We start from the raw sequence: 26,382 nt of genomic DNA, 5'->3' as shown, positions 1-26,382 counted from the left end.
ACTCAGGACCCTTTTAGAGACAAAGACGTTCTTGTCTCTTTGGAAAGGAAAGTTCATTTGGGGCCTTTCCATCTACAGTAGCTGTACTGAAGTGCGATCCATCCATCTGCCACTTGGCAGAGAAGTGTTATACTACTAAGATGAGCAACAATTTCAAAGGAGTAGCCAAAGCCCTTTAACTAAAGAAAGTAAAGTTCTCCTAACTCCTCTTCTGCCATTCAGCATTCCTATGCATTAGCTACATGAAGTGATATCTCCAACAAAAAAGGGGAAAGAAAATGATTTTATTGATTAAAATAATCCTACATTTTAATTGATCATTGGGAGATATTAAAGCAAAGCCTATTGCCAGGCTATATTGTGGAAGATGAGAATAAAGAATCAGCCTGAAATACCAAAACAACACACAGAAAAACTACAATACTAGAATGTTTTGTAAGGTTACCCAGGAGGACCAGTAAGGTTAACATTCTATTACTTTAAACTAAAAAAGGTCACTGTGTACCCGTTAACTCAAATTAGCAATCAAAATGTTTAGAAGTCCTTATCTCCCACAGTGGTGTTGTCATCTGGGCAATTTGTCAACTAGGATGGGAAGGAGACAAAAAACCCACTGATGTATAGAGGTTTTGAGTTTGATTCCGATCCAATGCAGTCCATAGCAAGAGTGGGTGGAAATGGTGGTTCAAACGATCTAGAGCAGCAGTCCCCAAACTTTGTGGCTTGGTGGCCCAGCTAGGAGGCGGAAGAGAAGAACTGGACTGCCTAATCTGTGGCCTATTTGGAGTAAGTGGCTGGCCGGTGCGCATGCACACAGCTTGACTTGCATGAGCAACGCATAGACTTGCAGGGCCGGCGCATTGTGCAACAAGGTCACATAGTCTCATAAGATTGGGACTGGGTTAGGGACTTCTGTCCTCACTGTGATTTGTGTTGGGGGGGAGTGCATCAAGGGAGGCTCAGCCAATCTCATTGTACACATGTTGTATTCTGACAATAAAGATAAGAATAATAATAACATACGCAAGTGCCCGCTAGCCCACCGCTTGCACAAGTGGAGCTATGTGTGCATGTGCATGCACTCTAGCCAGCGATTCATGTGCCCAATTCCAAATAGGCCACAGTCTGGTAGTAGGCCATAGCCCAGGAGTTAGGGACCTCTGATTTAGAGGGACCAGACTGCCTTGTCTTAAAGATGGACAACGTTCTTCAGCCTCCTATCTTCAATCCCCAGAAATACAGATAGTCCTCAACTTATAATCACAATTGAGCCCAAAATTTATGTTGCTAACAAGATATTTGTTAAGTGAGTTTTGCCTCATTTTACCACATTTTTTGCCACAGTTATTAAGTAAATCACTGCAGTTGTGAAGTTAATTATATGGTTGCTAAGTGATTTTGACTTCCCTGCTGAATTTGCTTCTCAGAAGGCCGCAAAAGGTGAACACATGACCCCAGGACATTGAAGCCATCATAAATAGGAGTCAGTTGCCAAGTGTCTAAATTCTGATCACATGACCACAGCAATGCTACATTGGTTGTAAGTATGAAAAACAATCCTAAGTTGCTTTTTCCAGTGCCATTGTAACAGTTCATTTGTTGTAAGTTGAAGACTAACCGTACAATCAAAATTGAGAATTCAGCTGGCTGTAATTTCAAGACACCTGGAAGACACCCAGATGGGGAAAAGTGATCCAGGATGATATTCTGCTTGAAGATAGGTTAGTTACCTTTTCTCTTTCAGATGCAAGTTCCCAGTTGGCTTTAGCTACCAATGTTTTCAGTGCAGTAACGTTGTTATAACTCAGATAAACCTGCATTGGGTATATATTAAAAAAAAAACAATCAACTTCGTGTCTTCTTCTAGCTTTTTTTTTAAAATGTATTGAGCAACGCTATCTCCTTCTCTGATGTCCTCCCCTCCTCAGTGCTTTGACCTGTATGAAATCAGTGGACCATGGGCTTAACCATGCAGCTCAATGAAAGCACTAAATACCTGTCAAGGGCTCTAGAAATAAGATATGACTGCATTTTTTGCAACAGTTGCAACTACTGGGTAAAGATGGATGGGTTTGCGGTTCTAAAAATGCCAGAAAACATCAGTGGAGTTTGCAAGTGTTTTTAAGTTTCTAAAACCAGGGTGTAAAATTAAACTGATCTCTGCAATGACAAACCAGCGAGAAATAAGTAAACTCTTTACTACTGAATGTTTGGTTTTCCAGACATATGAACAAAGTTGTGCCTGAAGAGATGCTCCAGTCATTTTGTATTCTGGATAGTGTAGTGCCGTTTCCAAGACAGCAGATAAGACACTGCATCTTGGTTGATAAATAACAATTCTAGGGCTTTTATGCCAGATAATTAATGCATGGAGCTCCTTACTGCTAGACTGAACGTTTTGTTGAGAGCAACTGTAGGGCATGACTTATTTTGAGACCTCCCACCCTACAAAAGCATAGTGTTTTGAAGATGCCATCCCATCAGCTCCAAGTCCCATCAGCTTCTGCATACAAAAGAGGCTAAAAAGCAAAATATCCCTAGGAATTTGAAATTGAAGCTACAAAGGGAGAAGAAGAGATGTTTGGATCACTGTGGTATTTGAAAGGAATGGAATGGAATCCTCAAGTCTAAAAATTTTAACAATAAAGTAAACAGAATCAATTGGAAGGTCAGAGAGGTAGATGAAAGCTTACCTTGTTACTCTGGTCCCAAGGCACAGATAAAGGTACTTCGGTATATTTGCAGGTAATAACGTATTTTCTGTAGAAAGCAAATGTAACATATTAATCTAACATGAATATGACAAAATGTATTAAAAACAGTTTCTCTCACACATGGAAAACAACAAACGTGCTTTGAATATCACCTTCCCCAAAAGAGTATGTAAGAAAAGACATATTTACTTTAGGGAACATAAGGCAAGTAAGCCACCCTGGTATAGTGGTTAAAGAAACCAAGCTAGAAACTAGGAGGCCATGAGTTCTAGTTTCGCCTTAGGAACAAAGGTGACCTCAGGCCAGTCACTTTCTCTCAGCCTTAGGAAGAAGGCAACTGCAAACCCCTTCTGAAAACCTTTCCAAGAAAACTGAAGGACTTATCTAGGTAGTCTACTGGAGTCAAAACTGACTCAAAATGGCTTTTTCTCATGAATTAGCAAAACACCCACACTTGCACGAGGGATTATAGATCCTGTCATCTCTTCTCAGTCTGTTGCATATTTTGGCACTGAAAATACATCACTGTAAGAATCTTGCCCAAGAAGCAATCTTGCTATTTATACGCTGGTTTCCAAAGAAAGCCGAGACCAGTTTAAAGACACTCAACTTTGTCTGCTGGGAAAGCAATCCTGGGGATTTTCCAGCATTCTGAGCAACTGTGCTCATAGATATATGCAAATATATGAGAGGCCCGGTGCCAAACAAATGTGAGGCCAGGAGAGAAAGTTTAATTAGTAAATGATAACTACTAATTAAATAAGGCACCTATTTGTAGAATCCATGGCTGTCCCTTCTGTATACATGTACACAAAATATTATCATGTAGAGAAAGGCATAAGTATAGACATATTCATGGAGAGGAAGAAAAACTGGAAATCTAGGCTCAGCAAGCATAAACATAGGAATACTTATTTTATAGAAACTCTCCTACCATTTAGTTACTCTTATTCTCAGTTAAGAATACACAGGCTGCTTCTATGCTGCAAATGGATCTATTTACACCAGTTTCTACTTCATATATTTCTACTTCATTTGCTAGACCTATACTTGAATACAGCTCATCAGTCTGGAACCCATATCATGTATCTGATATTAACACAATTGAGAAAGTCCAGAGATATTTCACAAGAAGAGTTCTCCGCTCCTCTACTCATTGCAGAACACCTTATGCCACCAGACTTGAAATTCTAGACCTAGAAAACCTAGAACTACACCGCCTTCAGTCTGATCTAAGTATAGTATATAAAATCATACATTGCAATGTCCTACCTGTCAATGAATACTTCAGCTTCAACCATAACAATACAAGAGCAAATAGATACAAACTCAAGGTAAACTGCACCAAACTTGACTGCAGGAAATACGACAGTAACAGAGTGGTCAATGTCTGGAATACTCTACCTGACTCTGTGGTTTCTTCCCCAAACCCCAAAAACTTTAACCTTAGACTGACTACTAACGACCTCACCCCTTTCCTAAGAGGCCTGTAGGGGGCGTGCATAAGCCTGCCGTCCCTGTCCTATTGTTTCTTTTTATTTTTCTTATACGTATCCATCTCATGTATTCAAAACTATGTTTATACTTATACCTGTTATCTTGTAAGCAACTGACAAAACAAATGTATGCATGTATGTATGCATGTATGGTATTCAGCTTTGTTCAGGTATTTTCCCACGTCATTATAGTTGTGCTTTTAAAGTTGTAGCAACGTTTCGGCAGAATCTTATCTGCCATCATCAGGCTTCTGTATTGTGTTCGAAACCCACACAGACGAACACAATACAGAAGCCTGATGATGGCAGATGAGATTCTGCTGAAACGTTGCTTCAACTTTAAAAGCACAACTATAATGACGTGGGAAAATACCCGAACAAAGCTGAATACCATACATGTAAGTACCCACGAAAACTTAAGAAAACATATATATGTATATGTATATGTGTATGTGTGTGTATGTATGTATGTATGTATGTATGTTTGTGGATGTGGAGTGGCAAATTGACAAGAGATCTTTAGCATATTGAGCTGTGTTTTCTTTTTGTTTGCAGAAAGTAAGTAAATAAATAAATCCCTTTATACAGGTAGTCCTTGACTTATGACTTACAATGAGCCACACATTTCTGTTGTTAAGTGAAACATTTGTTAAGTGTGTTTTTCCCCATTTTACAACTTTTATTGACACATTTGTTAAGCGAACCACTGCACTTGTTAAGTTAGTAACATGGTTGTTAAGTGAATCTTCCTTCCCTGATGACTTTGAGTGTCAGAAGGTCACAAAAGGAGATCACAGGACCTTGGGACACAGCAAATTATCATAAGTATGAACCAGTTGCTGAGCATCTGAATTTTGATCACCTGATCAGGGGGATGCTACAAAGGTTGTAACTGTGAAAAATGGTCATCAGTCACTTTTAGCAGTGCCATTGTAATTTTGAATGGTCACTAAATGAACTGCTGTATGTCGAGGATTACCTGTATTGGGCTTTAAGCAATAGGATGCTTACTCTGTAACCAGTCCCACTTTTAGATGCTTAGAAGTCCTGTTCAGTATCCTTTCTGCAGGTAAGTTTGTCCTACCAAAGTTTCGAGGATCCTGGTTTTTCTACGATCTTCACTATAGTAACTGTACTCCAAAGGCAGATTCTCCCCTGGAAACTCACATTTTCTATGCATGGAGGATGGCAAGAGAAATGCAAAAGCTAAAGTGCAAAGACAGCAGCTCCTGTGTTTCTTTTAGCCACTGACTGCACCTCACAATCTCCAATCTTCTTCCAAATTCTCAGCCAAAGGAAGGTGACTCCCCACCCTCTCCAGCATTTACAGATTTGGGTGAAATGTTTCATTTTCTTTTCAGATAAACAAAAGCCTTCATTTGGGGTTACTTCCAGAAAACATTTTCTGCATACAAACACTTATGAGAGTCCATTTTGGGAATCAAAAGCAAAAGGAAACAAGCTGCCTGCTGTATGACTCAATCCAACAGCCAGCAAAAACCTTGGACCCCAGGAACGCAAAGTTGCACAGTCACAATAGGCTCCTATGAACTGCTCAACTACCAAGCCTTTACAACCTCCCGTTCTCAGGGTCTTAGATAAAGAAATGTGGATAAGGAGAGATCTGGTAGATAACAGGTATCTATCATCTTCAAAAAGAGCAATGGTAAACAACGAAGTTCAACTTTGCCAAGCACAACAACTAGACACTTTTTAAACGAAAGATCTGAAGAGGAGGGAAAAAGACAGGACAAAGTTCTCAGGCCAGCTGAACAAAGAAAGAGACTGAGGTACGCATGTAAGTTGCATGCATCTCTCCAGAGATACTGATTCTTAAGAAAAAATTATATATTATTTTTTGTTCCAATAGAGTAAACATTATTTAAAGATAAGAAGACCTCAAAGTTATAGAATATGCGTGTGTGTGTGTGTGTGTGTGTGTGTGTGTGTGTGTGTGTCTTATAGCAGCTACCGGTATGGATGACACATTTCAGGCCCTAATACACTATCACACATACAGCAAAACACACTCTCCCAAGGGCTTTCAACTTTAAAGCACTATTGTCCTCACCCCCACATAGTGGCTACAGCAGCGGCCTCCAACTTTTGAGCACTAGGGACCTGTTCCGTGGAGAGAGGCTTTTCCGCAGACCGGATGGGGCATGATTTTGCATGCTGCCCGGATCACACGGACGGGGCTTCCCTTGTTTGCGTGGCCTAGTTTCTAGCATGCCGCGGCCCAGTGCCAGTTCATGGACCGAGGGTTGGGGACCCCTGGGCTACTGGACTAAGAGTAGAGCCTTCATAAAGATCATATACCCAAGTCCATTTATTGAATACTTCTTTAAGACTTCTTATGGTGATTTACTTTATCAGGGGAATCACTTTGGAGAATTGAAGTTCACACACATGAAAGTTGCCATGGTTGAGAAACCCTGCTTTACAGTATGGTGGCTTGCCTCTGTGAAATGGGTTTTGGGGACTAGTCATTGAGTTGGCCAGTGCCCCCAAGACTGTGACATAACAGTGAAGACACTGAACTTAGGAGAGAGCCCAAGTTCTAGGTCAGCTTCCATCATGGAAGCCCACTGAACGACTTTGGGCCGGTCACTCTTTTGCAGTCCAACATATTACAGGGATTTTTTTTCTTGTGGAAGAAAAGGTGAGGAGGAAAGGCTACGTATGACCATTTAAATTGCTGGAGAAAAGCAGAATTTACCTCCATAAGCAATAAATAAATCTCATGAGAATGCCCATGATATTATCTCATGATTCCATCTGTAGATCCTTTGCAACCCCCCAAAAGACAGCAGATCTTCCGATTTCCTCCATTAAATGTTGCCTATCTCGACCTCTGACTCCTCCTAACAAATACATATTTCAGTCTAAGTGAAATATTAACATCCTTCCTCCTTATCTCCACACTCCGGATATTCAAGCAAACAATTAAGATAAAGGATTCTTTAGATTATTTTTACAGTTCAGCCTGCAGCAGTTTCCCAATAGGCTGAATATACCTGGAATTCACAAGCTGGCAAGTGACAGACAAACGATTAAGCCAGAGAGAATGTCAAAAGAGATAGAATTCTCAAGCTGAAGAATGCTGTGAACCCTTAAGTTAGAACAGGGGTCTCCAACCTTGGCAACTTGAAGACTTGTGGACTTCAACTCCCAGAATTCCTTAGCTGGCTGAGGAATTCTGGGAGTTGAAGTCCACAAGTCTTCAAGTTGCCAAGGTTGGAGACCCCTGAGTTAGAGCATCTTGTTTAATATAGCGGTGCCTCTTATGTTCTTCTCGTGTATATGGTCCCCGGCTTTTCCTAGCCTGCCTTTTCTCACTGATCCCATGAAGATGCGCTAATCAGGTATTAATTCCTCAAGAAGAGTGGCCTCTAAGATAATGACGGCTGTCTCCATCCATGTTCCTGGATAAATTATACATGAGAGATAACAAACAGGAAGGCTATAAATACACAATGAGAGCTCTGTGACATAACAACAGGCAAACGGGAGTGGGCTGTGCAGTAACCATAAAGCAGAACTGGAAGCAGGCAGAAATAAAGATCTGAGGAAGAGGAATCCATTTTATAAGTCATGTTGCAGCAAAATTAAAAATCTAAAATACAGAGAGATGAGTAAAGTGGAGGAAAATGCGGATCAGCTGTATTCTTCAGGCTTCTATATTTTCCTGCCTTTTGCTATCAGAATAATATAGGTTAGAGAAAATCCAATACACATATACTGAAATCTTCGCCTACAATTCTCTTCCTGACCATTCTGGTTCAGTGGGTTTTTTTTTTTTTTGTACTGGAACATAGTACTGTAATTAGTGATCAACATAGCTCCTTAGGTGTTTTACATATAAATATGTTTACATGTCTGTTTAAAGAAAACATGTGTTTGGACCTTATTCCTTATAAAATCATACTGGCAAGCACGCAAGCTGTGTTCACAAAAAAGCTGCAGCAGTCCAAAATCTGAAGTGTGCTTTGAGATGGGCGACAGACCAGCCTGCCCCTTCCAAGGAAGTAGGGGAGAAAAACCATAGTAAATCCTCAATTTAACAGATTGTTGGGTGAGAAGTGGTATGCTAAATCTAACAGCTGCTTTTTCTGCTCACTGTTCAAACCTCTGAAGCTACCATAGCAGCATGGAAGCCAACTCACTAACAAGTGGAAACAGCAATATGCTAAGACTAGCAATGCAAATGCAGAAGACAGAGATCCATTACATGCACAGAAGAAATAATACTAATACATACAACAAAGCAAAAACTAACTGGACTATTTTGGAAGTACCAAACAAACATTAATTGCAGGCAGCATCCAAATGAAATATCCAGCTAATGCATCCCAAGTCCACTAAGTTGAATCTAAGCAGAAAAGCAAAAAACACAAAAATCTGTCTCCTGTGGAATTCTCACAAAGCCATGCTGCTACTCATTAAAGCAGCCCCCAATTCTTTTCAGGAGTATGGGTGAGCCTGTAAAACAAAACTTGCCCTTGTCTTAAAGAATCCATTCAGATGGCCCTTAAAGCAGCAGCCTCTTTTTTGTCAGGCTCAGTGGAAGTCTGGGGAAAAAAAACCCAGACTTCCTGTTTCGTTTAATGAAGAGCAGCCAAGTGCTGTGTTTGTACTAGGTCTCAAGCACTTCTTCCAAATCATTTGTGAAGTGTGCACGACTCTAACACTCAGCCTCCACTTCCCTGAGGGTTGGTGGGTGGGGATGGGGGTTTAACTCACTGGCAAGTCTGAGTATGAAACCTATAGGTAGGAAGATTTAGTTATACATAAACTATTTCATCCTCCTAAATATGCACATAATTCTATCCTACAAATGTGCAAGAGGAAAAAAAAAATCATACATTCAGTAATTAAAATTCTACAGTCTCCCTTTCACTTAACAGGGGTAGAGCTGTAGGGCAGGAAGAGTGCTGAAAGAGTAAGAAAATGTTTTACCAACCTGTCTAGTCTAATTTTTTGCCTTGCGCTAGCTTCTTTAAACCGTCTTTCTCCATCCTGTTAAAGGGAAATAAAATGAACGGATTACATTATGCATGCTGCCTCTTCAGGTCTCCTTATGGTGAAACTTTTGCCTCTGTAATCAAGTCCATCCAGCTTTCCGCTGGTTGCCTCTACTTCCTTTTCTTCTCTTTCCCCTTTCCCAGCATTATAGATTTCGCAAGGAAGCTGGATCTATGCACGGTATGCCCTCTTCACTTGACCCTTCTGTTTAATTAAAGCCTCACTATGTTCTTGTCTATTCAAAACCATAGCAGTTAGTCGGGTGAGAGAATCTAGCGAGGCTTTGTGGATGGCTCTTATAAGTCACTCACTGAGACTGGCACTGTTTTACTAAGAACCCGATTCAGTAAATATTGGTGGGATCTGCAATCAAACGTTAAAGGAGGAAGGTTTGTATTCAGTGTTTGCAGTTCCCTCTTTTAAAATACTTCATCCTATTTCGCTTTCAATCTGTGGGGTCCTTAGTATTCTCTGAGCTTGGTGGCTTTTTTTGCAGTTGTTCCATTGCCAAACTAGATAACATCATCAGAGCACTGATGATATTATCTTACTTGGTAGTGAAATGTCTGCAAGAAAACCACCAAGCTCAGAGAGCACCAAGGACCCCACAGTTCAACCCTAAGCTACAATTATTCTCTTCTATTGGTCTCTTTCGGTCTGTTTATGAATTTTATGAGTCAATTCTTCCCAATTGGTCTTCCCAACGCTGCTCCCAAGTGAACATAGCAAATACAGCCATTCTATTGGAGGCAGACTAGAAGCATCTTTGCCTTGGGGAAAAATAACTCTTGAAGGATTACAAGTATAACCAACCAAGGAAGACTCCAAAGGGAAAAAACACAGCCATACATTAAAAAAAAACCCTACTAGCTAATCAAGGCTGCTTCTATATAGGGCACTTATTGTAGTGAGGTACAAACAGTATTGCTGTATTTTCCTCATTGATTTAGTTAGATTCATCTCACTATGTTCCACCAACTCTATACATATATTAACTGTTGTTTATAGCAAAGTAATAATAGAGGAAAAACAAAGTAAATCCAAAGACATATAGGCTGTGCTTGTGTAGCCTACTAATTCGGCTTAATCTAGCTATGGGTTCCTGAATTAACTCAGCTGCCTGGATTTGCACACGAGTGAGCAAAAGTACCAGCCGACCACATTTAGGATTGACACAGTGAAACAACAGCATATTTTAAATCTAAAGCTAGAAACATCAGAAGTCCTAGGATTCTGTCTACTATGCAACTGAAACTTCAGCTTAGCAGTAACATACTTGAATCTTCTTAGGGCACAAGCTACTCTTAAATCTTCAAGTGCCATGGCAAGCACTATATTTCACCAAGCAGAACAAAATAAGTGGGTCAAAAATAACTAAATGCAGTTAATTACTTCATACATACAGGTTGTTCTAGACTTACAACCACAACTGAGCGCAACGTTTCTGTTGCTAAGTGAGACATTTGTTGAGTTTACAACCTTTCTTGCCACAATCGTTAAGTGAATCGCTGCAGTTTAGTTGGAGACATGGGACGTTAAGTGAGCCTGGCTTCCCCATTGACTTGGCTTGTCAGAAGGTTGCAAAAGGTGACCACATGACCCCAGGATACCGCAACCCTCATAAATATGAGACAGTTGCCAAGCGTCCAGATTGACCATGGGAATGCCAAAAGGGTCCTAAGTGTGAAAAATGATCATAAGTCACTTTTTTCAGTGCCGTTGTAACGTTGGACAGTCACTAAATGAACTGTTGTAAGTTGAGGACTATCTGTATTGAATAGTTTTCCTTGCTATCATATTAAAAGTCACAGTTCAATGTCAACTTTTAATTTAAGAGAATTCTGTGGCTCCACCCAAAACTTGGGGAGAGTGTGAGCTTTCAAATGTCCATTCCTACCTTCACTCACAATTCTCATTCATTTTCCTCCAGGTGTATCGTGTTTTTTAAGGTGGTTCCCAAACTGGAAATTGAATTTGCACTACAAATATCCTTGAGTCATACACCATTCTGGGCTACCAGTGTAATTTCAAAGCCGTGCAACACCATTTTCATTTTCTTACCCCTGGTTCTGGCTTCAGCACTGGAAGTATACGGGGCTGACGATTTTCATTCAAGACCACAAAAATCATGAAAGCGCTATTTATATGTCTTTGCTTGAGTTCCATTTCATTTCGATAGGCCTCGACACACACCCCAACTTCCATGCTGCAATTAAGAACATTTTAAAATGAGCAAATAAGTAATTGCATGCACAAAATCTGTTGAGATCACACTGTATACGATGTTACGACCTGTTAGAATGAATTCTAGGCCATTTTGATTAACTATTTCTTGAATTAATTTCAAAACGCTTTCTAAAGAATACACATTATATTTTTAATGTGCTTAGATCTATCTTTCTATTTATTTTAAAGATGTCAGCAAATTTTAGAAGTTATCCATTCATGAAATAAGGGCTTATGGCTTTCCAGACATTGGCAAACCACAGTGTTCTATATTGAGATTGTTTCGAATTGTAGCTAATATAAGAATAAGTGAGGCGAATAAATGAGCGATTTCTTACCCTCCTCTTTCAACCTTCCTCTTCAATGCTTTTGCATTTATTAGAGTAGATCATCAAATGGTTTAATATATGCAACTCCATCAAATTTCTACTGATTTCCGGACCAAATCCACTTAGCTCTAGATTAGAACAATGGCAGGAAGACATACCTGTTCTTAAATGCATTGTTAACAATGGCCTTGAACAGAAGGCGATCCCCAACTTGGGATGGTCCCCTGAACTGGAACATTTCAATTGTCTTCAAGGTGGGATAGGCATTGCACAATCGGCTGGAAGAACATAGAAAAATAGAATCGAGTTTGATCACATTATAAACACCGTCCATCTAGCTGTAATGCATGTGCTGCTGAACAAACTATTTAAATACTGTTTGCCAATCAGCAACAGCTCAGATGGAAGTTATAAATTAACCCAAGTTTACTGTTACACTACAAGTGTCAAACCATGCCCGAGCTAGATTTATCAACTGGCCTGTTGTGAGAAAGGCTATCTGCCAGTTGAAAAGGTACTCCGGATGCCCGAGCAATGACAGAGAGAGAGAATGTGGGAAAGCTGCAAAGGACAGACTGAATTTCTCTTTTCCATCTTTTCCAGGTAATGATCGTCCAAATTCCCAGAATTAATGGAGACACATCGCCATCTAAAGGGAAACAGCTAGTCTGTCACTAATAAGAATGAAAGACAATCTGGCAGTTTCAGAGCTTCAAGAAAAAGGGAGTGAAGAAGAATGCATGCTAAAAGATGAGTCAGTATGGAAGGAAGTGAATTTCTAAAACAGCTAGGCTAAGGTAGCTTCTGTTTTCCTTCACAAAAAGGACAGAATTTAGCTTTGGAAGTAGAAAAATCAGCATCTCTTGAGAAGGAATGTGTTTCCTGCTGTCCCAATGAAATTCCAATGTGTCTCTACCAGAATCACACTTAAAAATATCTCTGCCTTGATCTGATAATAACTAAGGAAAATTTATTAGCCAATTCATAAAGGTGCATCACCATTATCCTTGGAAATTAACCTCTTGCTTTCATTAGCTTTACGAAAATTGCAGAAAGAGAGGAGAACAAAATTGTTCCAGCTGCATAGTTCAACACCAAACAAACTGAGGGGATGTGAAAACCACTCAAATAAATTCAAGATAGAATTAGAGCATATTAGTACTGTTACCTCAATAGTTAAATGTAAATCAGGTGCAGTGGAAAATGCTAAACAATTACACCAGATCAACTGCAGGTAAACATAAGGCAACATATACTTGCAAATGTGGCCTTAAATGTGGATTTATTTGAATGGTATAAGAAATTATAATTCCAAACTTTACAAAGGACCGTATCATCCATTTTTCAAATTCGCACAGAGGCTAATCTTGCCTTTCTTCCTATCCTCTTTCAATGACTGGACAATAAATTTCCTTCAAGACTGTAGGTTTTTTTTTTTTACAAATTACAGACAATATACACTTCCTCCCAATTCTTTTTTTATCCAATTAGGAAAAATAAACCCTATTACTACTGAAGCAAGAATGGAAGATGTATAGGATCAGGAAATAATGATAATAAACTGGCCAATCAAGAATTGATTTCGGTCCAATACTTTCCCCTTATTTTCATGCCTCCTGACAAATCTAGAAATTGTGAAAAATTATTCTAATACTACCTATTGATTTTAAGAAAACTTCATAATATTAAGTCACAGTCCAAAATTCAATGATACCATTTATTATCTCAACAATCAGACTGTTGTGGACACAGCATATTTCCAAATAAAAGTTATGTATCATAATCCCGAAATCTGTCCCAGATTTGTCTGATGGTGCATGGACGTCTCTTGTGATCACAATAGCCTAATATCATCCAGATTATAGTCCATCTGCCTTCTTAAACCCTGCGCCAATTCTCTCATTTCTGTTTACACGTTCACTCAACCTGGCAGTCAGCGAGACATCAAGCCTAACAAACCAATACAGATCATTTATCAAATGTTTCCACATTGCTATCATTGGGATAACTGTTATCAGAGCTATAAGAGCCGTAGTAGCACAGTGGTTAGAACGCATATTGCAGGCTACGTCTGCTGACCTGCAATTTGGCAATTCAAATCTCACTGGCTCAAGGTTAACTCAGCTTTCCTTCCTTCTGAGGTGAGTAAAATGAGGAAACAGACTGTTGGGGGCAACATGCTGACTCTGTAAATCGCTTAGAGAGGGCTATAAAGCCCTATGATGCAGTATATAAGTCTGTTATTGCTTTCAACCTTCAGTGGACTTCAAATGCAGTGCTTGTATCTTGGGTAAATTATTAATTTCTATAGGTTGCCCCCAATTTTCATAAAGTGTGAAGAAAACCAGTAGTTGGTTAACCTCAATATTGTTCTACTCCAAAAAAACAACAACTCAATATTCTTTCTACTGACAATATTAATGACTCCAGTTGCCCTTCTTTGTCTTATATTAGAAAAACTTACAGTGCATGTATAGACAGACTTATTCTACAAGTATGAAAAGGTTTATTAATCTGAGAACAATGACCACGACAATCCCTAGTTCACCACTGAGTTTTGCAGATAGTCTTCACTTAACAACCAGTCATTTAATGACTGTCTCAGGTTATGATGGATCAAAAAAAAGTACTTATGACTCAGATTCAAAGTTCTGACATTGCGGTCATGTGATTATATTTTAGGGGCTTGACAACCAGCCTATATTTACAGCTATTTGCAAAGTCCTATAAATCATGTGACACTGATTTATGCTTTTCTTGCTGAAAACTGGAGTCTACAGTGGGTTTGCTCAATGACCAGGGGATTTACTTAACAACTGTAGTGTTCACTTTATAATCGCTGTGTTCCCTAAATGACTGTATCAAAAAGAAAAAAAGGCGTAAAATCACAATTGGTCACGTGATGACTCACTTAACAACTGGTATGTCTTACAGCTGTAATTTCAGACTCAATTATGGTATCAGGTTGAAGGCTACCTATATATATGTATTTGGGTTTTTAATGCTAAAAATAACAAGTTCCAGAAGGCAATATGTCCCATACTTCCTGTATAGTAATTTTGAAAGTGTGCCATATGAAAATGTCTTTATCATCAACATATAATGAAATGGGAATCCCTCAGTGAAGAAAGCAGGCAGTAAATCCATCCATTTAACTCTAACTCAGTCCTAATTACATATAAACCCAGATTTCAAGCAACCACCATCATTTCATTTTTCCCTTCAGCAAGATGCAAGCACCTACCTTGCCGATATTGTGGCCACATTTTCCATCCACGCCATAATCTGCCCACCAAATGTATTTCCCTGATGGTTGGCATGTGGAGGTAAAATGAGTTCCACGCTTTCCACTCTGGTCTTTTCAGCAGGTATGGTCACATTGCATTCTCTGTTCTCGGGACCTATGAGAGGAAAAAGATGCACTCCATCAGAGGTGTATCTTCACAGGAGCAACCTTCTCAGGTAGCCACTTAAAGTAATGCTCAGGTCTCTTCTTTTATCCTCCAACTCCAGTATATGTAAGCTTCACCTGGTGGAGAGAGAAACTGCTGTCGACCTGTTGTCATACACAGCAAGCAGTCAGTATAATCTAAAGCTGCAGGATCCAATCTGAGTCGGTCATTGGGACCAGGGGTTTTATCTTTCAAGGTTTCAGACTGATATTGGAACCCATCTTCAGGAAAGCCCCAAAAGTGGTTTTTCAAGAGACAACTGGACTTTCTTTCTTTTTCTTTAAAGACGTTTTGCTTCTCATCCAAGAAGCTTCTTCAAGAAGCTTCTTGAATGAGAAGCGAAACGTTTTCAAAGAAAAACCAGAAAATCCAGTTGCCTCTTGAAAAAGCACCTTTGGGACAACCATGAACTGGGTGACTAAGAATCTCCATAGACATCTTTAGGGAATTTCTCTCTAGCCTAGAGAGAAGGCTAGGCGAGAGAGAAGTTCCTTGAAGATGAGCTCCAGCATGAGTCTGAAAGCTTGGAAGACAAAACCTCTGATCCCAGTGACCAACCCAGATCCAATCCTGCAGCATTATCCTGGGGCACATATACCTACCTTCATTCGTGAGTGCCTAAAGCATCCAACTTAAATATTGTATACTTTCTATATACTTAAAAATTAATTGCAGCATACAATTGGACTAGGGGTACCTGCACGAGACTATATTTAAGCATATCTTCCTACTCTCAGGTTTAAATTACAATCTGGATTCAACTTGTTGCGGAATTCTGAGGCTGCGTGTTGCTTCAAGCTTCATATCTCTGAATTAAATGAAGCAAGCAAGAAAGTACTTAAAATATAAAAGGGAGCCATGACTATTGCTTCTTCTATACCATGCTTTCCAAGTAGCCTCTCTCTTGCATGTCAACAGTTTGATCGCTTTCTTTTTGGGGCAGATTTATTTTAAAAATAATTTCTGCTTCTTATTGCTATTTAGTGCATTATTACTATACTTGTCCCATTAATTCCACCCCTTGCAGCACAACAGGTAGAATTAATGGAACCAGCAACTTCTTGTACTGGGGTCTTCCTGAATTAAAGTTACTGGCAATTAAGATCAGCTCTGCAGCTCAGCTGATCCAAGGCATCTAGCAGGGTTAGTGGCATCATTGTTCACTTTCCAGAAATAACTTGTCAACATCAGTGAATGGATTCCTGGCCAGAGATGAACATCCTATTATAACTGTGATCCTTTGTGGATTGAATAACTGTAAACCAAAGGTAACTTTTTAGTAGCACTTTCCACTATCACAACCACATTGATGAGCCGTATGGAATTCTTAACAACCATGTTTACTAGCAGATGCCACCATAAATACTGCTGTTTTATATAAACAAGCAGCAATATGGTCAAAAGATTATCTCTACAACAGAATTCAACCGTTTTCTTCTTCCTAGCAACAAACCTATCATCATCGTTTCATGTAATTTTTACCATAGGAAACCAGTGCACATCATGTACTATTCATCATATAAAAACAGCTGGTAGGAAGATCCACTGGCCTTACAAGCATGTGTTTTGTAAAAAAAAAAAAAAAAGAGAGAGAGAGAGAGAGAGAGAGAGAGAGAGAGAGAGAGAAACTGATCCAAACTTACCCAGCTAGCTTTGTGCCCAAGGCAGAACTAGAACTCTCAATCTCTCAGTTTCTAACCGATGCCTTGACCATTACACCAAACTGGCCGAATATAATTATCACCAGTACAAACTAGGAGGACTAGTTTAATATACTGAAATTAATTTACATAAACACTGAATTCCCCAAGCATCTATGGGTGATTCCCAATTTTCAGTGAATGCCATGCTTTCCAAATGGCCAACAATGGTAAGCTCATCTTTCTACATTTTGAATGGTTGAGTTCTATTTCCTGAACTGGAGAACACCTTGCCAATTTAAATATTGACTGGAATTTCTCCTCACATAGGGATTTATGAATAGCAATTAAGGGTTTTAAAATGATAGAGATAATGTAAAATGAAGTGAACTGAAATAAAGCCAAGGTAAACCATGCCACACAGCCGAAGCCCCCAGAAAGAATGTTAGAAGATACTCTACCAGCCTGCTCAGGGCTCTTAGTAAGCAAGTCTTTTATTGTATCTGTGTGCACCAGTCTCATACGGCGACGTTCAGCAGCAACGCTGTATTCAGTTTCCTCCTCTTCTGTTTGAGGATCCAGGGGCCTTAACTTTATCTAAGAAAAAGGGAAGATAATATGTAACATGCCTCTCACTGTCTAGACCATTTGCTTGTCTAAAGTATCACTGTTCAAATCTGCCTTACACTCAACGTAATCAAGTAACCGCCTTGCAGATTAGCTGAGCGTAGAATTTTAGAGTTTACACACATAGCCTCTCGATGTATTTCCCACATTCTTCGGTTGTTCACTTGGATGGGTTCTGTAGTTTGATTTCGCCCCATCTGCAAAAGCTTATTAAGGGGTTGGACTAGAAGACTAGAAGGTCCCTTCCAACTCTTGTTATTCTGTTAAGATTCAGGGAATTCTAGAACTGGCCAGTGATCAGTGATCTGGATTTAAAATGGAATAAGTGACTTGGAGTATGCATAGATATGTACCTAATACTGGTCAGCAGAACCCACTTGAATCCGTTGTATCATTTTCTGGAATCAGACAGCTCCTGTGTATAAGCCTGGAAAGGAAGACAGCCCCTAGTGTATGGGCCTGCAGCTGACAGGTATTATCTGAGCATTCACAATTGTTCCAAATGGAGATATTCAACCTAAAAATAAGGAGGAATTTCCTGACTGTGAAAACAATTAATCAGCAGAATGGCTCGCCTTCAAAAGCTGTAGATGTTCCAACACTGGAGGCTTTTAGGAAGAGACAGGACAGCCACTTGTCTGGGATGCTATAAGAAGTTCTGCTTTGGCAGAGGATTTCACTAGAAGACCTCCAAGTCTCTTCCAACACTGAAATTCTGTATTCTATAAGGCACTTTTCTATCTTTGAATCTGGATCAATGCCCAATCCTAATCAATATTCTATTCTCTTGAATGGAGTGGAAGATTGGAAATAATTTTCAAGGATCACTTTTAGGAGATGAAGGGGTTTCTTAGTGGGTAAATACCTGGAAAAATTAAATCCTCTTCCTGTACAATTGCTTCTTGTTACAAAAAGGACGTGCCTTGTCCTGGACACAATATTAAAACTTACTAACATAAATATGTAGTTTGGCTATGGTATGCCCAGATATATTACTTAATGCAACTTCAAAAAGAATTATTGATTTGGCGGCATATGAAAGTACACATTAATAATGATGGGATGACAGAAACACATCCAAGCAATTTGTGGACAGAAAAATCTGTCCCTGCAGAAGAGATACGGCTTACTTAAATCCTGAGAGGTCTGCTCTGTATGTCTCCCCATGGTTTGCCAGTGTGTTTTAAATTCACAAATCATGTTTATAACAGTGATGATGCTTGAATTATAAAAAGGTCCTGGTTATATTAATTTACTAGCAGGATACCCATGCTTCGCTATGAAACTATGTGATCGGGCAAGATTTTGGGGAAGGAAATAAAGAAAAAAAAATGTGCCTCTGGCTACCAGCATCCATTGGTATTCATCTGGCTGGCGTCCTGTCAATGTGTGAGAGAATTGAGGGCTGTTTGTGTTTTGCATTTGGAACAGATTTCTTTTCAGGTGGGGAGGGGGAGTAGAACTCCTGATCATCAGAGCGTGTTAATAATAATATAGGAAATACTAATGCTCTGATGGTCATTTTGAAAAATCCTTTCTTAGTGAGCATCTAGAAGTCAAGAGGAACATACGTGCCAAACTTCAAGTTTGTAGGCTTTACGGTTCTGGAGATTTTGTGATGATACATGAGTGTTATTTCACACACACGTACATATATACACACACACATATTAGATATAACTTCCTGGTCTAATCTATAACTCTAGGGTTTGCTGATGGCTTCCCCTGAAATAGTAAACAGGTTTATCCCAGCTTAGTTTCCCCACCTAAGATGCAAGAACCTTCTTTATTCTGTAAAGGTCTCTTTATTTCTGAGAACATGGTGCCCAGAATCTTATGCTGTATTGCAGGTGTAGTCTCACAATGCCAAGCAGAAAGGAATAATGACTTGATACTAATGCATTTGATTTTCTACTCCACCCAGTACTGTGTTAGCCCTTCTAGTAGCGGTTTCACAGTGCTTGTTCAACTTTCAATGACCACACCTAAATCCTTCTCAGATGCAATGTTTCCAGACCATGGATTCCCCTTCTCACATGTGACTCCTACATTTTCTCTCCCAAAATATGGACAAACCTTAATGGATCTTCTCAATCTTCCAACTTGTCCATATTACACTTCAATCTTATTTTTTTGTCTTGGGCATTGACTAATCCTTCCAATGTTATAAGTACCGATAAAGGAGAATATTTGTAACTCAGGGTTGAAATGAGCAATTGTTGGTGCTCTCTGAGCTTGGGTTGTTTTCTTTCAGACATTTCATTACCCAAACTAGGTAACATCATCAATGCTAAATTGCTGATGCTAGTACTGATGAGGTTACCTAGTTTGGGTAATGAAATGTCTGTCAGAAAACAACCAAGCTCAAAGAGCGCTCAGCACCCTCCCAAATTTCATAAGTTGCCTATCAATTCGATCAGATACTTTTTAAAAAATGTTGAATAATCCTGGCTCCAAGGCAGACCCCAAAGGAACTCTACTTGTCATTGCTCTCTAAGTCAATGCAGACTGAAGAATCATTCATGCAATTTAGTTTAGTTCTGAGAGGAATTTTGCTTTCTTTTTACTTAATAAAAAATGGGGAAAAAATCAAAAGAAAAAAAGAAGCAATGCAGCAACAGCATTGCAACAGCAGCATGCACTACATCACACACACACAGAGTCCTCCGTTAGCTATACACTACATAGGAGAGAATTTCAAGAAGTTATTTGTATGTAGCTGTAATAGTTTCATTGTAACCTTATACATACTTATTTTCAAACAATTTTAATCATAGCCAGACTTCCTGCTTTATAAAGATGCAAAGAGTTGCAATCTTGGCATAGTTTACAAATACTGTGCAATCAACTTTCATTTGGTATCACCCCATCAATCAAATCACACTGCCAATATGTTTATCACTCTGCACCAACCTACACATTCTGAAAATAAATGAGCAATAGCATCCTATTTCAGTATTGCAGAACTCTTTTCAGAAATGTATACACAAAGCACCAAGTTCACCTTAGCTGGTCTCAAAAAAGTCAGCAGGATTAGTACTGATTCATAAATTGATGGGAGACCACAGAGATATACTAGACTGAAAAATCAAAGGCATCTTGGATGAAGTCGATTGCAAAACTTTCTGGTATACAGCCAAGAGAACTGTAGGTTTGGCCCATGGAATCACATAACTTCATTTGAGGGTGTGTTTAATTTTTTTTAATTTGATGAGCTTATAACCCACCTAGGAGTTAAAATATCTTGATGACCCCTGCATTAGCCAGCAGTGCTGTTGCAAATAAATCAGGGTTTTAAGAAGGCCCTGAGACCTGGTTCTTAGCTCAGGAACAGAGCCGGAAAGTCTGGTAATTTTGCTGTCTGATTGAGTTGTGGTCTCTGGTGCAATGTTTTGTGTTATTAAATTTTATCACTTTACCATTTTCCTTTGACAATGTTGTTAATTGTTTTAAACCTTGAGAGCCACCCAGAGAAGTGGGCAGTTGTATGAATGGAGTAAATAAGAAACATAAAAACAAATATTAGTAGAGAGATGAGTGAGAGGGAGGGAAGGAGAAGGAGAGGGAGAGAGATATGAGAGAGAAAGCAGTGAGAGAAATTATTTGATTGTACACCTACCTTAGCAGTTAGTTTGTGTTCAGTGACAAATGTTGCGTATGCTTTGCACACACTCCATTGCTCACCACTGCAGAGATCCTCACAGCTGACCTGCACCCCAACCTGAAAACCATCATCAGGAGAAAGGATGAAAACCCTCTTTATGAGAGAAGTCTTTTTTTTTAAAGCCCAGTATCTATTACCTTTCACCAATCAACCAATTAAAAAAAATATTACAGTTCCCTTCCTCAAAGGACCACTTTGTACCACCTGAAGGAATTGCACTGCTCACCACCTTTTTGTTTTGTTCCAGTGTTTAATCCAGTTTGGGCAATTCATACTTTGAATATTTAGAAGACAGTAGGAAGTGCAATAATTGTGTTCTGCTACTGTTTTCTAAGCAAATGAATTACTGTACAAACCTTTGTTCACTGAGGCAGCAAAACAAAACCTGACATTCCTTAGATCAAACTGTTCCTTTCACGTATAAAGGAAGCCAAATTATACATAAAAGGAGTGGAAATGGCCCCTTTGAGCCTGCATAGACACTTGTGTATTATTACAAAAAAAGCAATCAAAATTAAAAGGAAAATTAACATTATGCAAGTTGTGTACATGACATAGCACAATGCTTGGTATTCAGGAAAGTGTTGCTTTTCTGTTTTACACACTTTCAATGAACATTCTCAAAGTTTCTAGTCCATATAGAGGATAGCATCATGAAACCAAAGGCTATATTCCACGGACGACACTGAACTTTTACAGAGGACATGAGCACAAGTAAGAAGAAACATGCTGGCAGTACCAGGCTTCCTGATTTTTCCACCATTAAGTAATGGATACCTGAACTGGCAGGAAATTGCATAAGATGACCTCCAAGTCTTATCACAGAAAAAATCTGCAGAGGAGCTTCTACTTGTATTATCCAAACATAGTTTGTTTGCACAGCAATCTCTTTTACCCTCAAGCAAATACAATCTGTTCTCAACTTATATCCATTCTTTAGTGACTGTTCGAAGTTACAAGAGCACTGGAAAAAGTGACTTACAACTGCTACTCTCATTTACATTGGTCATGGAATTCCTCACAGTCATGTGATCAAAATGTGGATTTTGACAATTGGCTTGAATTTACAACAGCTCAGTGTTCTGGGGTCATGGGAATGTCATTTACAACCTTCGCAGCTGGCTTCCAACAAGCAAAATCAATGGGGGAAATCTGGATTCACTCAACAATCACATTATTTACTTAATGACTGCAGTGGTTCACTTAATAACCATGGCAAAAAAAGTCCTAGAACTGGGTGTGACACACGTAACAACCACCTTGCTTATTTGTGGTTGTAAGTCAAGGACTAGCTATATAAGCCTAAGTCTCCATCAAGTGTCTCTGTTGAATGAGAATAAGAAAAGGCACTGAAGTTGAGCCAACATATGTTCAACCATCTCTGTGTGTGTTTGGGTGTCTTGTTCAACTTGAAAAAGACAAATAGAAACAACTTCCTGCCAAAGTGCGGACATTGTTCTTAAGAGCCCCACATCTTCTCCCAACCCACCTGAGCAAACAGGATATTTGCATTTATTATGTTAACGTTTCTTAAGTATTCCACAAAATGCTAACCTAGCAATGTTGTTGCTAAATTGCAGGATTTACAGAAGCAAATCCAAAAGACCAATTAGATGAGCTAGATACAATTTTGATGATATACAATGCTAGTGTGTGAATCTCAACAATTATGGGATGTGCAATACACAAATTGTATTTCAATTACAATGAAGGTAACACCCCAAGCAGAAATTGACAAATCTGATATGCTTTCTGGTAAAACTCTTTTTTTGCTGACAGGAAGCTTGATATGGAATATATACATTTGTACACTGCTGTATGACTCTAAACCTGCCAGATACAGAGCAGTCTTAACTTTTTCTAAAACTTCTGTCCCAATGTTGTAATTCCTTCCCAAGAAATGTTTTCATAATCCTCTAAATTCAAGTTTTTGGCAACAGGTTGAAGCATGATGATTTTATACTATTTTAGTTATTCCACCCCTATTTGTGATTTTAACTGCAACTGTACAACTCTGAGCTGTACAAATCTGGTGTACAAATTTCATTCCCATATTTGTTAGTAGTGCTAAGTTGTTAATGCTGGCTTTTTGTTTCATAAAACAAAATTTGTTTTGATTTTACAAGTGTTTTTACAGACTAACAAGTGCCTCAATCTTTTTGTCTTATAGTGGGAGGGGGAATAATTTATTTATCAAATAAAAAATACAGCCAATGACATGCAAGCAAATAAAGCTCATACTTTGGACTGCAGTGGGTTTCACTCTGAACCAATGTATAGATTGATCATCTGATAGAACTGTGTCCTAGGAACAAGTGGAATTCAAATGTACTTCCATAAGAAAATGTAATCATAGTGCAGCCAATATCTCATTTCTTCAGAAGAGAGAAAAGCCACTGAACAACAGCAACATAGGGGACATGCATAAACACATCAATGTGCCTACCATCCCTGTCCTATTGTTTCTTTTTTTCTTATTCATATACATTTCATGTATTTATAATCATGTTTATATTTATATCTGTTATCTAATAGTTTGACAAAATAAATAAATAAAATAAAATAAAATAAATGCCATCACATCGATGAGCACCTTGGGGTTGCAAAAATGGAACAGTATGGTCAGTTGTCTACCTCTGGGCTTGAAGATGCAACCTGTATATAATCAACTCTCAGTAGAGAATTCAGAAGCATGTAGGGAAGAATTTGGACACTTAATGGGGCAAGATGCAAACTGTATCTGAAATATAGCTTCCAAACTCAAGGCAAACAGTCACCCAAGATGGTGTTGAAGCATACATACCAGAGGTGGTATTCAACAGGTTCTGACCTGTTCTGGAGAACCAGTAGCAGAAATTTTGAGTAGTTCAGAGAACCGGCAAATACCACCTCTGACTGGCCCCCCCCCCATCTATTCTCTGCCTCCCAAATCCCAGCTGATCGGCTGGGTCTTCCTTTGTTGCCCTGCATAGGAGCTGGAAAGCAGGTTAGTGGGATGGGGGGGGAATGGGATTTTGTAGTAATCTTCCCTCAGAGTAGGGTGGGAATGGAGATTTTACAGTATCCTTCCCCTGCCACGCCCACCAAATCACATCCACCAAGCCATGCTCACAGAACCAGTAGTAAAAATTTTTGAATCCCACCACTGATACATACCTCCATGCTAGTATTAAATGCTCGGTTCACTTTAGCTTTGATGTTGACAACTTGCCCTACCCTAGGAATAGGGGGAAAAAATGAAAGGTAAGATAAAATTCTCCACAATGCCATTGACAGAAAACATCTTGTAGTTCTAATATGTAGTTGATCTGAGCGGGAGGTACTATTTTACAAACATGCTGGCAAGCTTCATTTGTTAAAAAAAAAAAAGGCTGTGAATCTAAACACTTCCCATGGCTTTAAAATAATAGAAAATACTTGTAGTTCGGGTTTAGATTTTGGAATGGTTTGCTCTCCAAGCTTGTTTCAATTTAGTTTCTGAAAGTTTCACTACCAGACAAGGTAACATCATCAACAGAATTGTCCTGTCCTATTCTCCATAGCTTGTAAATGTCTTGTGTGCCAGTTTGGTCAGTTGGTCGTTTGGTTGGCTGTTCATTTGGAGCCATATTTGAATTCTGAGCAGCTGATTGGTTCTTTTGTTGATTGTTTGTCACTTCCAATGGCTGTCTAAAAACCCACACACTTAAAGTAATTCTTGCAGGCATCTGGACAGAAGGATTAAGATACTGTTCTGGACAGACAGGTGACTTGCGGATAAATATTATTTTATTTTTCCTTTCTCCCAAACGGAAGACTTTGGAAGCCAAGAGTTCCAGGGCATTTGGGTTCACTGGTTAGGACACAGAGATAAGATTTCACATGTGACTAAATATACATTTAGTCATGTCTGATACTCAGTAAATGAAAAGGAGCGTGCCATTCCTTGGCTATCTTTCTAGACTCACAGATATTCAGGTTTCATTCAATGCTCCAAACCAGTATTGGCTTTCTCTCAACTTTCAGTTGCCTAGTGTAGAATCAAATGGTGAAGACATAAGGAGGATTCTTCAAATGATATTGGGACTTGCTTTAATATTTCATTCCAAAACATTTTGTTGCAGGAGTTAAGGTGTTAGACAGAAATTGGTGAGGCCACAGAGATTCACTGGGTGATTTTGGATCACACAGCCTTGAATAACCCGCCACCCTGTACGGTATTAGGATGGAGGGAAACAGAAGGGAATGCTACCTTGAGCAAAATAAATCTAGCCAATAAATAGGAAAAATAAATAAATCCTGAATAAATTCATAACATTCATAACTACACTCATCACAACCATGAATACTGGAGAGTAAAGACTGCAAGATACTTCTTGTTCCCTAATCATCAAAGAACATAAAACCCATCTTGTCCTCAAGTGAAGGTTAGGTACAGATGGTCCTCGGCTTATAACCATTCGTTTAATGACCATTTGAAGATACACCAGGACTGAAAAAAGGGGCTTATGACCGATTTTCACATTTACAACTATTGCAGCAGCCTGATGGTCATGTAGTCAAAATTTGGATGCTTGGCAACTGACATGTATTTATGACGATTGTAGCATCATGGGGTCATCTGATCACCATTTGTAACCTTCCCAAATAGCTCCCAACCAGCAGTCAGTGAGGGAAGCCAGATTCACTTAATGACTGCATGATACACTTGACAACTGAAGTAATTTGTTTAACAATTATGGCCAAAAAGGTCATAAAATGAGGCACAACTCACTTAACAACTGCCTCACTTAGCAATGGGAATGTTGGGCTCAAATGTGATATTAAGTTGAAAACTACTTATACAGCTTTAAAAAGGATGAAACATAAATGGAGCATACATGGAAGATACAAAAGCCAAACAAAAAGTGATCTACTGATGAAACCGAAAGGAGTATTCAAAACACTTAATGTTTTATATGAACCAAAGGACAGAATGAAAATTGAATTAATGGAACATAAAACAATGCACTTTTATCTAGATATTAGCTGTCACAGTGTAAGAGTTGTTTTAGGTTTTGCGGAACATCTTCTACTGTAATCGTAAATACTTTAAAAACAGGATACACACTAAACACAGTCCACAATGAAGTAAGTATGGTCTTAAAAGACTAAACAAATCTGAAGTCATCTGGATTATAATTACTCTAGTAAATAACTTCTTCCTGTTTCAGTTGGGACTTCTAAGAAA

The 26,382-nt window shown here is 39.0% G+C and overlaps 1 protein-coding gene across 10 annotated transcripts in view; it reads right to left on the bottom strand.

Moving 5' to 3' along the window:
- The window catches only part of ACOT11 (acyl-CoA thioesterase 11), an 88,970-nt gene that overhangs the window by 5,123 nt on the left and 57,465 nt on the right, over positions 1–26,382 (bottom strand). For all 10 annotated transcript variants that reach the window (XM_087929952.1, XM_087929956.1, XM_026707149.2 and 7 more), the window contains 9 exons: positions 24,330–24,390; positions 21,129–21,230; positions 17,344–17,479; positions 15,035–15,191; positions 11,949–12,068; positions 11,297–11,441; positions 9,174–9,229; positions 2,694–2,760; positions 1,731–1,814 (listed from right to left, as the gene is read on the bottom strand). In XM_087929952.1, coding sequence (XP_087786078.1) covers positions 1,731–1,814; positions 2,694–2,760; positions 9,174–9,229; positions 11,297–11,441; positions 11,949–12,068; positions 15,035–15,191; positions 17,344–17,479; positions 21,129–21,230; positions 24,330–24,390 — 928 coding nt within the window. The remainder of the gene's footprint in view (positions 1–1,730; positions 1,815–2,693; positions 2,761–9,173; positions 9,230–11,296; positions 11,442–11,948; positions 12,069–15,034; positions 15,192–17,343; positions 17,480–21,128; positions 21,231–24,329; positions 24,391–26,382) is intronic.

The sequence above is a fragment of the Pseudonaja textilis genome, chromosome 3 (genome assembly GCF_049901715.1).
Source record: "Pseudonaja textilis isolate UNSWEBS1 chromosome 3, rPseTex1.2, whole genome shotgun sequence".
Classification (NCBI taxonomy): Eukaryota; Metazoa; Chordata; class Lepidosauria; order Squamata; family Elapidae; genus Pseudonaja; species Pseudonaja textilis.
Note: the sequence above shows the minus strand (reverse complement) of the source record. Positions and strands in the feature narration are given on the sequence as shown.